At 32.6% G+C, this 12879-nt stretch overlaps 1 protein-coding gene across 4 annotated transcripts; it reads right to left on the bottom strand.

Moving 5' to 3' along the window:
* Nucleotides 1-1276: 1276 nt before the first annotated feature.
* On the bottom strand, nt 1277-10676 carry LOC134243086 (ankyrin-3-like). Of its 4 annotated transcripts, none has more exons than XR_009986966.1 (5): nt 10574-10676; nt 8770-8821; nt 2618-5416; nt 1738-1850; nt 1277-1572 (listed from the first exon to the last, which is right to left on the bottom strand). XR_009986966.1 is itself a non-coding variant. In XM_062725306.1 (3 exons), the coding sequence occupies exons 2-3, from the start codon at nt 8774-8776 to the stop codon at nt 3357-3359; spliced, it is 2067 nt and encodes a 688-aa protein (XP_062581290.1). In that variant the 5' UTR covers nt 8777-8821; nt 10574-10676; the 3' UTR covers nt 2085-3356. The 4 variants fall into 4 exon arrangements, 1 of the variants encoding a protein (XP_062581290.1); XR_009986967.1 differs by having other exon boundaries at nt 1762-1850; XR_009986968.1 differs by lacking the exon at nt 1738-1850.
* Between the last annotated feature and the right edge of the window lie 2203 nt (nt 10677-12879).

Below are 12879 nucleotides of genomic sequence, written 5' to 3'. Positions count from 1 at the left end.
GTCCAGTGGTTCTTGAGAAGAAGATTATAAAAGATTTCTTTTATATATAATCCTATGTAAAATTTGGGTCGGCCATTTTGACCCCACTCTAGCCCCGGGGGTCATGATTCGAAAAAACCTGAATCTACATTACCTGAGGATAAATCAACATAATTTTCATCTTTCCTGGTCCAGTGGTTCTTGAGAAGAAGAGTTTTAAAGATTTTTCCTTTATTACCCTATGTAAAACTTGGATCGGCCATTTTGGCCCCACCCTAGCCCCGGGGGTCATGATTTGAACAAACTTGAATCTACACTACCTGAGGATGATTCCACATGCGTTTCATCTTTCCTGGCCCAGTGGTTCTTGAGAAGAAGATATTTAAAGATTTTTTCTATATCTTCCAATGTAAAACTTTGATCGGTCATTTTGACCCCATCCTAGCCCCGGGGGTCATGATTTGAACAAACTTGAATCTACACTACCTGTGGATAATCCACATGTTTCATCTTTCCTGAACCAGTGGTTCTTGAGAAGATTTTTTTTAAAATGCCATTAATTCATCTCTAATTCACAATTATCTCCCTTTGGAAAAAGGCATGGCCCTTCATTTGAACAAACTTGTATCCCCTCTACCCAAGGATACTTTGTAGCAAATTTGGTTGAAATTGACCCAGTTGTTCTTGAAGAGAAGATGAAAATATGAAAAGTTTACGACAACGATGACGACGACGACAACGACAACGAATACGACAACGACAGACAACGGACAGATTTTGATCAGAAAAGCTCACTTGAACCTTCGGCTCAGGTGAGCTAACAATGTGCTGAGGCGTCAGACAGTCAACAAGTTGTCATTTAGAATAGGTACATGAATGCTGGGAAGTGCAAAGATGTGAAATAATTATGCTGAAAGTGGTGATAGCCAGGTTGACCGGACGAGAACTGATTCTATAGGTTATGTGAAGGAGGCACCATTAACAGTTACTAGTAAATCCTTGCAAAAAATGTTTAATGAGAGTTCTTTTACAAGAAAGAAAACTACGGAATAGAAACAAACAACAAATCTCCTGATCATTATGAATAAGAATTAAATGTTAAGGGAAGTAACTCAAAATTAAAGAACAGTGCTGGTATTGTATTTCCGTGTTTTGTTTCAATATTTGAATTTTCAGCCAAAGTATGTGCATGTCAACGGTAAAAAAAGTTTCAACAATATATTTTAAGTATAAACCTTATGAAATAAATGGTTTTTGGAGAAAACTTATGGTTAAAAATAATAAAGTGCCAATTTTACATAGGAAATGCATTGAATATTAATTGTAAAAACATTGATTTGACAAATTCTATAAAGGAAGGCTAGCTTGATTGCTAAAAAGGACCTGAATTGAACATGCTTGGTACCATTAAATCTGTTAAAAAAATGTTGAAAATTCTATACGAAAACCAGAAACGTTGCCAATGTCTTTAAGTTTAATAGATATTAAAACTCTTTAAAAAGAAATGAATATTTATAAATCTATTAATCTTGCCATTTCTTCCCCATAGCCACGTGTCTCGTCAACTGTGTTGTAGTCTGTCAAGCACTTCTTCTGAAAGAGAGGTCCAAGCTTATTACTTTTTGTGTAAAACTTTATGTACCATATGCATTTTAACTTGCATAATGTAAAATGAATTTGAATGAATATGAATCAAAATATCAAATATATGGAGATCATTTTTTTCCAACAGAGATCATTTTCGAAGATATTAAATACTTGTCGAATCCTAAGTCTAAAAACCTTTCTTCTCCTCAATTCACCATTCGGTTGACAGACATCCAGATTAGGATAAAATTCAGGTTCCTCCTTTTAACTTTTGATAAGGATTGCTGGAATGATACATTTTAAAAAATTAGATCCTAAGAACATGTTTAAGCTTGAAATCAGCCTTTAAAAGAAAATATGCCATTCAAAACACCAGCGTACACATATAAGCGCTGCTACACTCTTATGTAAAAAGAATGCCATTTCTATATTTTCATGAAATCTGAACATCTAATTGTTTATCATAAACATATAAATATGAATTAATAAACTCACATTTTTTCACGAATTTTAAGCTTAATTATTTCAATTCTTGGTAAATTATACACTTAAAAAGTTAAACATTTATCATTTGTTATCATTTGATACACTTTTGAAGATTAATTACACTCTACTGTATTTCTATACAAAACCCCAGTGCACTTTTTTAAATGTTGCTAAAGTCTCATGTTAACAATATGTCACTTTTATAAATAGACAGACAATGGCAAGTTACGCTATGAAAAGAATGAAAGTACGATTGATTTATTGTTTGATCAACATGTTTTTAGTGATTCATTTTTTCTTACTTGCCGTGTCATGGAGACAGATAGAGAGGAGTTATACACATTTGGATGGAATGTACAATATGAACTCTATAATCTATCATGCAATAGGAAACAAATTTTATACAGGAAAAGACAAGATATTGGAAGGAACATAAGTGAAAATGAGAGTTAACGTCGGTATTCACAGTGAAACAGATTGCATGTATGCTTGAATATACAGTATTTACTGTATCACGTTTTAAACTTTCAAGACATCGTTTACTTAGAAAAAGCAATCTTCTTACCTTTAGCAGCAGCTCTAGTTCTTATATGGTGTAGCAACAAAAGTTCTTTAATTTAGACCGTGTCCTTTTCAAGAGGATGGATGTGTTGGCATTAAGGTAAAGCGAGATGAATCCTCAAAGAAAAATCCTTAAGGAAAGCATTGTTCATCATACCTCATATTCATGTACAATATAAAGGGAATTAATCCCGAGTCCTGTTGCTTTTTCCTTCTTGGTACATTGATTTTAAATTAATGCATAAAAGTTAGTATTAAATGAACAAAGAAAGTATTTTGTAATGATTGAAAAACAAATAATGTTAAGATATGTTGTATCAGGTTAATGTATACCATACCTTTTAACTAAGAGTATTTACAAATGTATTGTATTTCATTACTGTAACAATGATCTTCATATATATGCTTAAAAATGCAAATGATACGTACATGCCTTTCACATTTAACAATCATTCATGCCCATAATCAAAAACCCATATTTTGATAATCTGTACAAGGTCTTTGACCTATGTTTCAAGGATTATTAAAACAATATATTTTCACTGGTAAAAAAAAAGGAAATGATAAAATGTTATCTTGATATAGCGAAAGTCTGCAAATTTTGAATCAATGAAATTGTTTACACTTATATATGGATAATACATCTTCCATCCATACCTCAATTGTTTAATCACATTTACTTTAAAAATTCCTTTTTCATTACGGTATGTGAGACAAGCGAGCTAAGAATTAAATCTAAAATTTCAGATTGAATGTTTGTTGGCACCACTATTAAGAAGAAGATGTACCGTGCTGTCATGTCCCTTTTTATATGCCATGTCGAGAGGACTGACACCGCTCCTCGAACAGAAATTAATATCAGCGCCATTATTTAGTAAAAGTTGGACTATGCAGTCATGTCCATTTTGACAAGCTATCAACAGAGGATTTACTCCATCTTTGTCACACAAATTGACGTCGGCGCCGTTTTTTAATAAAAGTTTGGCTGTGCTGTTATATCCATATTGACAAGCTATGCACAGAGGACTGACTCCATCATTAGAAGAAACATTAATTTCGGCACCTCCTTTCAATAACTTACGGATTATGCTGTCATGCCCTTTAAGACAAGCAATGTAAAGGGGATTCACGCCAAGCTTGTTGCATAAATTAATGTCGGCACTGTTGTTCAGTAAACGTTCTACCGTGCTATCATGCCCATTTTCACAAGCTATATAAAGGGGACTGATGCCATTCTTGTTACATGCATTGATATCTGCGCCATTAGTCAGTAAAAGGTTAACTATTTTTTCGTGTCCATTTTGACAAGCTATGAAGAGGGGACTTTCTCTTTTTTTGTCACGTGAATTGATGCTGGCGTCGTTGTCTAGTAATAGTTGTAGCGTGCTTTCATGGCCATTTTCACAAGCTATGTAAAGGGGGTTAAATCCATTGTTCTTATTCAAGTTTATGTCGGCCCTATTCTCAAGTAAAAGTCGTACCATGCTGTCATCTCCATTTTTACATGCTATCCACAGAGGGCTAACTTCATTGCCTGTACTTGTATTGATGTTTGCACCGTTGTTCAACAAAAGTTGTACTGTATTGTTATGTCTATTTTCACATGCTATCCACAAAGGAATCCCCCCATTTTTACTGATAGAATTTATGTCTGCGCCATTATCAAGTAAAAGTTGTATTGTGCTTTCGTGTCCATTTTGACAAGCTATAAACAACGGACTGAATCCATCGTTGTAACATGAGTTGATATTGGCGCCCTTGTTCAGTAAAAGGTGTGCTGTGCTATTGTGTCCCTTTTCACATGCTATGTAGAGGGGGCTGTTTCCAGCGTTATCACATGAATTGACGTTGGCGCCGCTGTCCAGTAAAAGTTTTACTATGCTATCAAGTCCCTTTTGACAAGCCATCCACAAAGGACTGACTCCAAAGTTGTCATATAAATCAATATCGGCTCCGTTATTAATTAAAAGTTGTATCGTTTTGCTATGTCCATTTTGACAAGCTATCCAAAGAGGACTAACTTCATTGATGTTACATAAATTGATATCAGCACCTTTGTTAAGGAGAAGTCGGACTGTGTTTTCATGTCCATTGTTACAAGCAATCAACAAAGGACTGCTTCCCCTTTTTGTGCATATGTTGATGTTGGCACCTTTGCTCAATAAAAGTTGAACCAAGCTGTCGTTGCCATTTTGGCAGGCTTTATGAAGGGGGCTTACTCCATTCTCATTACAGGAACTGAAGTCGGCCTCTAAGCTAAGTAAGAGGTGTACAATGCTAACATGTGCATTTTGACAAGCTTTCCATAGGGGACTTGCTTTTCTGCAGTCACATAAGTTAATATTGGCGTCGTTTTTTAGTAAAAGTTTAACTATGCTTTCGTGTCCATTTTGACAAGCTATATAGAGCGGACTTACTCCGTTTTCATTACATTGATTTATTTCTGCGCCTCCAGTCAATAAAAGCTTTACGGCATTGTCATCTCCCTTTTCACAAGCTATATAGAGTGGACTGTTTCCATCATTTCCACAACGATTGATGTCTGCCCCATGAATCAATAAGCAAAGAATAGTTTTTATTCTTCTTTCTTCTCCTTGGATCTCTTTTTTAGCATTTTGTAAGTGTTCTTTATTAGCTGCTGTAGCCAACTTTAAAGGAGTCCAAACATTATCATCAGTAAATATATTGACGTCCGCACCTTGTTTGACCAATTCTTCAATTTTTGAAACATCATGAGATGCAGACGCTATGTGAATCTGTTGCTCCTGATTCTCTGTGTCCTTATCGAAGCATGCTAAATGTTCTGGAATAAAGAGAATTTGATTTCATTTTTTGTAACTTTTCTTTTATACTGAAACAAAATTTGAAAAAAAAATATTTCAAGACCGTTTAAAAATTTATGTTTTGCACTCTGGGACCAAAAATAAGTTTTAAATCAAAAAGTGTTGGTTGTGTTGGAATTAATGTGTAAATTGGAATTTTTTTCATTGCCTCAATGAAATAATTCTTCATTAATAGCGAAAATAAAGGTCATAAAATCTAAAAAAAAAATGCATTATATTTATGAAGGCAGATCCAAAATTTTAATAAATGGAGGGCGCAGTAGAAGGTCGATGATCCGATGACTGTAGGGAAGCCCCTAACGGGTCAACAGCAAAGCCCTGATGTGGGTTTGGAGAAAACTGAAGAACTTCTAACAAGTAAAAAGTTTTTTTCTTTCTATTTCAGGATATATCAAACATAATGTTAACAACCAAAAAAAAAAATAGGAGGCGCACGCCCAGCGCGCCGGTGTAACGACAAAAAGGGATCTCCGTAGAATATTGACCAGGGTGTCATTTTTCTATGTACATGTAGAACAATGACCCAAAGTCAATATATTAAGACAAGTGGGGTCATTTTTCGACCGTAAAAAACCATTTCAGTCCAGTAATTCTACGACTATACTTATCATGACAATTGTCCCCCATAGAAATTTGATCCTCTCCTGTTTTATCAAATAAAATCTTATATTTGTGTGTACGGATGTTTTTATTGTTTAAAATGTGGAGAAGAGATATACTTTACCCCTTTTGACATATTTGATTGCTTGACTTATCCTGAAAATAGCATCGTAAACAATGTACCTGTTATGTTTTTCTTTTTGCTTACAGAATCCCCATGGATAATAATTTATTGAGGAGCATAAATTTAGGACTATATTGTTGGTGTTTTTGTCATTTAAAGATGTTGTTCCGAAAAAGGCATGATATGTTTCTGTTAATAATAAACTTAATGGAGGCCCCGAAATTAGCACTTTTATACATTTAATTCATTTTTAAAAATTTTTACAAAACCAAACAAGATTGCTTAGAAGAAAGAAAAGCAACGTGATTTCACTATATACAAATTCAATTCCCTTTGTATTTACATTTAAACTTACATATACGATATATCTATGCATTGTTCTTTAAAAAACTTATATAAAAAAATCCCCCAAACAGGCAAATATCTGAGTAAATAATAGTTCAAATTCCCGATATATCTATTAATTCCATTAGAAAAAACTTCCCTTTTCAACACTTTTAGCCCACAGACACCTGGAAAAATTCTGGTTGTAACCTCCCATTTTTTTGTGAAATTTTTTTCGACACTAATTTTGTAAATAAAAATAAACTCTCAGTCTATCAGGCCATTACTTCAATATGAAATACAAGTTTCTATTTCAGAAACTATCCTTTTAAATACAGTAAAAGTATATCACTGAGGGAGTTAGCAAGAAAAAATATGGAGATAACGAACAGTAATCAATCTCATCAGACAATACAAAATGAGTTGCATAATTTCTCACGGGAGGTTTGCACCTGTGTATTAAAAAAAAAGAAATCTAAGATACATTGTAATTGGATTAGAAAGTTGTTTATATAGACGAAAAAAAAATCTGGAAACAAAAATTTCATAAAAGTAGAAAAGTTGAAAGTGTGTTGGTGTTTGGAGGGAATAAGAAAGGATCAAAAAGTGTCTCCGATCTTTTCATTTATGCAATACTGAACTGATTTCATTCAGCTTCTTTGAGCCAAAATATCCAGGTAAGCATGTGTACCATGCCTCTTGTTTTATTCGATACGATATTAAATAATCTGAGCTAGTTCTTAATTGTTCTTAAGTTTACAAACCGTGTAATCTATGATCATCTACCTATAGATACCTATAAATATGCCGCTCTGATACACGTACGTTTATCTATCAAAATGTCCTTTTACGCAGCAATGTAATGTTAACCATGAAGAAATCAACGGAATGTAGATGTGTAAATATGGGATCTAAAAAAAATTATAAAACTGTTCTATTATTACATAACTTAAATGCGTATTGAAATAACATAGATTAACCCACTGTGGTACTATATTAAGTTTGGCCCCATCGATGGACAGTCACATTAGTAATGCATAGTATATGAACTTAATGTAGATCAACCAATTTTAATATCGCAATGGCATACACTAGTTGAAATCTTACAATCTAAGTTATTAATTGTTTCTGATTCCTTTGTACTTTCTGGAAATGCAGCTTTTTTAAATAGAAATCTAATTTTAATAGTTTAAATTTCAAGTAAAAATGGCTCAAGTCAAAATAAAGTTGACCTTTATAAAGTATTTTGTGAAAATTTTAAGTCACGTTCTCAATTTTACAACGCAGCAGCACTTTTCAAGTTAAGGTCAAACAACACGTTCCTCAAATATATCATTTGTATTTCGTGGTATTATATCAAACATTTATCGTATTTGTCATCTTATTCTTATTTCTGCATTGTTTTCAGAATGTTTCTAAATATAAGAACTACAAAAAATGTGATAAAGGCCATTCACAAGATTATCCATAAGGGTTATATAAGAAATATGACCCCATGGTATCTTGTTCAAATGCCTGGTAAGGTACCCTAATTTTTTGTAAGGAAACTTGTTTAAGTATCTTAACATCAATGACAAATTCTTAGAAAAAATTATATATAAATTTATATCTTTGAGGAACGTGTCGTCTGACCTTAAGGAAAATGTCCTTTATATATATTCATAAAATAATTAAGATTTATTAAGTGTATGCCATTGCGAAAGGGTGATTTAATTTTGCACCTTGATGTTAGATATGCAAAACCTGTACCCCAAAGCATGGTAATATTAATTAAATTCAACCTATCGATAATTATTGAATAAACGCATCAATAAAGATTTTATTGGTATTTGATAGCCTATCTAAAATCTGTAAATGATATTCTGTTTATAAGAAATAACTATTTTTTGTGATGTTACATTAAACATTTCCCGTTTAAGTTACACCACGCCCCCTTTATGCAGACTTAACCATGCTGCGTATTTAACAATGTCAACGAGTTTTTATTTCTGCATTTTTTAAAAAAAAATGTTTTGATTCAAATCAATTCTACAAACCAAGGTCTCCACACATTTTAATGAAACTGCACCACTGGATTTAGTACCGTGTATTCTCGAAAAGGAAGGGGTCATAAAAAAGATACAAAGTCACTTAAATAACTCTTTATTATTACATTTATCATGATGTTGTTTTGTAGATGTTAGTTTTAAAAATAAAGAAGTAAGTCTAGTACTTTACACAACATTATGTGAAGCGGATATATTATTTATCAGTATAAAATCATACCGCTCATTGTCCACCTTTACCCTGGGATATTAATGGCTCCTGTTATATATACCTGTAAAAGATAAGACAGCTATTATTTGTTTACCGTTGAATGGGACAGAGATAAACATGTATATATCAATTATCCGTAATTAGCATGGAATTTATTTCATGTATGGAGCAGTATTTTAACATATTCACGAGTAAAATTAAGGACAAGGTATGGTAGAAGACGAATATGGACCTTAAACTGATATAAGAATCAAAGCACAGCTTAATTGTGATAGTTTGCAGGTAATTAAGCACTTTAAATCCTGCTTTTTCTGAAACCTAGAATAATTCTGATTTAAAGAGTACAAGGTGGCCACAAGAGAGTGCCAAAGTTGGACATTTTCCCAAACTTTATCAATTTTGAGGGAATTTTGCCAAAGAACAAGGTTCACTTGAGCCTTGTTTGCCTTGTTAATTTCTGAAATATCACTGCTCAGTTTTAACTTAAATTAAGGCAAATTTCACTTGAATGCTTAATTAATTAAATCATCAATTAAAATTAAAATAATTTTCTCTATTGTCTGTGTATTATGACGCTCTGAATTGAGTTATTTTCCTCAAATCTCGAAAATTTATTTTAAAATGGTCACAAATTTAAGCTGAATCTACGGACAGTTTATAAATAAAATACTAAAATAGACAATGCATCGAACTTAACGGCCTTTTTATTTAATTGCAAATATTTTTTTTTTAGATCAAAGAAATTTTTCATCGTCCAAAATTTTAATTTATCAGCCTCTCACTGTGTACATGTACAAAATACATCATTTCTAAAGACTGCTTTTCAAAACTTAGTCTCTTAGAGGAATTTATTTAAAGAAATAAAGAACCAAGTCCCTACTTTATTCTGATGTTTGAATATAGACATGGGACAATTGGGTCGTAAGTTAATTAGATTATAAACAGGGCCATTCTATGGGGTTAATGAATTACCTCTTTTAGATACTTTTCACTATGTAAACATGGCGCACAGGCTTGTTTATTTGAGATTCTTATACACAAGAAGATCATTCACGTTGGTGCAGTCGGTAGAGTGCTTGCTTCGTGATCGGATGGTCGTGAATTCGAATCTAGGCCGCGACCGACCTAAGTAGATAAAAAAAATGGGCAGCAACTGTTCCTCCGCTATGCGCTTGGCACTTGAAATGAAAGTTGCTGATCCTTTTGGTGAGACCTTGAAAACTGAGGTCCCGTGTCACGGCAGACGTTGACACGATAAAGATCCTTCACTGCTCAAAGGCTTTGAGTACCGAGTAAAGGTCCAAATTTGAAGCCCTTCACCGGCATACGGCGACGTGTCGATTTGAGTGAAAAGTTCTCGAGAGGGACAACATACAATCAACATACACTATACACAAGAATAATCTGATACTAGTGAAGAAAAAATTGTTAATTTAGTAGAGAGGCAAGCATGCACTTTCTGTTTTGTTAAAAACAAAATGTGCTATAAATTTGATGAAAATTTGCATATAAACATTGACCCCCCCTCTTACATATACCCCAATGACATATATTTCTAATTGTGTTTTCACCTTCTTAGGCAAGATAGAAAAATAAATTACAATGGGTGATATGATATATTGTATGATATAGTTTATGAACCTACATGTTCATAAGTGAAATTATGAATCATATATAGATATTGATATTTAACATGCTTGATTTCAGTTCTTTTTTATAAACTGACAACTTTTGTCTCCCAAATTACCCTATTCACCTGTCCCTTAACGTACATCTTAGGGAAAATTGTAGCTAATCAATAAAGAATACTTACATATAAGGAACCTCTAATCCATGAAAAAATAAAGCAGATAAAAAAATTGACCAAGTATTCACATATATAATGATACACTTGAATGACGCGCTTGATAGACGTCCATAGAAATTGATGGCATTCAAATATAAAGATGTGCATTGAAAAGGTAGTAGCTGTATTCTGTCCTTTTAAGGGGATACTTCTTGGTAAAGTGATGGCTGGTTGTTTTATTATAAAAGGGATGGAATTTTAAGTCATTATCTTCGCTTAAATGTTTCATTCCAATCATTTTTAAGCATCAAATTTTAGTAACTTAATATATAACTTCTATTGTTTGCATATATTTGAATGAGCTGGGGATAAATTTAGCAAATATGCACAATACTGTATGGACTGCTTATCAATAAAGAAACTTTAAAGAGCTAAATGTATTAAAGTAAGGTGACTTCAACACACATCTAAATATTTGTCTTATTACGTATACAAACTAGAATTGTTATTTCTTCTGGGGTTAGTAATTTTTAGCGGTAATATCACTTCCTGTGTACTGTAAAATCAAATATTTTCGTGGGGTCAAATTTTCGTGGTTTGAGGAAAAAATGTTGGTTCATGGGGATTTGATTTCGTGGATGAAGAACTTTTTAGTAGTTGTGCATATGAAAATTTACATTTTGTGGTGGACATAAATTCGTGGGTATCTTCATACCACGAAAACAACGAAAATTAACCCCCCAAGAAAATTAGTGATTTCACAGTATTTAATGGTCTCATTCCTGTTCCGATTTAACATTCGAAATGTAACCCTGACTTCGTGAAGTCCTGAAAATGTAATGCTTCATTATCATCCTGTCATCAATTTAATGATATGCTGATATAAAAACAGTTTAGAAAAAGAATACATATTTTTCTTGGTATTTTCAATAAGAGGTTTTTGTTTTACAAACAAGGAGTTTGTCAAAGTCGTTGACTTGTGCAATACAATTAATACTATGTAGTCGGTGTTTCATTTGTATTTCCTTACAGCCCGGTGAAACGTTTCCTTAGTCTATGGAAGCTTTTCAAGGGGTTAAACTATAAAATGTTCTAGAGAGAAAACCCTCACCTTTTTCTAGTTATTTTCAATCACTAATTGTTTGGATATTCATTATAAAATCAACTTAAAATTAATACAACTTACTGAATGATATTTAAATTGCGGAACGATTGTATTGTACCAGAAGACCGAATGACGGGATTCTTGGATGACAAATGTCTATATCAAAGGATGTTTTCTAAGTTCACTTAGATAGACCTAAAAACGTTGATCGCCTGGAAATACAGTTCAGGGAACTAATTTTATTACATAAATTTGTATCAGCAAAAGCAAAGTAAGCATCAGTATCCAGCTAGCATCAGGATCAGCGTCCAAAAACAACAGCATTACCAGGATCAGCATCCGCAAGAAAAAATATAAAAGTAGCATTGACCTATTTACATCAACATTTATCTACGAGCATCAGAGTATAAATGAAGTTTATTCAGTAAAAGAAAATAGAGAAAAGAATTATTTAAAGCATTCCGATTATAAATACATAGTCAGATATTATGATCCAAAAATTATGTAAGGCACTTTAAAGTCCTTTAATGGTAATGATGAAATTCAATTATCTACTTCAGGTATCATGATGCTATTTTTTGGTAGCATTGACCTAATTATAAAACAGCATCAGGATAAGGATTAATGGCATTAAATCAGCAAGCAAAGGAAGCATTCAAATCAGCATCGATGCTGTAACAAATTGTTTATGAAAACCATGTGGCTTTTGTAAATAATACATGCTTCGCCGTAGGTCTCTCTTTAATTTTCATTCGAAAGAATATTAATCAAGTTGAATTTTCTGGTTGTTGTTTTTTGGCTCATTTTTAAGTTACAAACAAAATAATTTATTTTCTCAACGACACAGTGATATGTAATCATTTCATATTTTATCTTCCAGAATGGAACTTGTTTCCTCAATTATGTTTATGCAGAAAGGTATAAATATATGTGACACATTGCAACTTGAGAATATGATTTAAACTTCAAATTTGCAAAGTAACTGAGGTTGAACAATAAGATAAGTAATAACAGCTTCACCTGACATCTTAAATTTACAAGAGTCAATGTATTCTACTGAAATAGGTCAATTTAAAGTTATCAGAAAGACACAGCACGAAAACGTCAGTCAACTAGAAAAGAATGTTTATTTTTACATTCTTTTTCTATTCTGTTAATATTATGTAAATGTAAAATGATTCACAATCTGTTAAAAGTTGTGCAGTATTTTTTTTGTTAAGGTTATTAG

Source organism: Saccostrea cucullata, unplaced genomic scaffold (assembly GCF_032062105.1).
Source record: "Saccostrea cucullata isolate Sc308-1 unplaced genomic scaffold, CSIRO_AGI_Scuc_v1 ctg973, whole genome shotgun sequence".
Taxonomy (NCBI): domain Eukaryota; kingdom Metazoa; phylum Mollusca; class Bivalvia; order Ostreida; family Ostreidae; genus Saccostrea; species Saccostrea cuccullata.
Note: the sequence above shows the minus strand (reverse complement) of the source record. Positions and strands in the feature narration are given on the sequence as shown.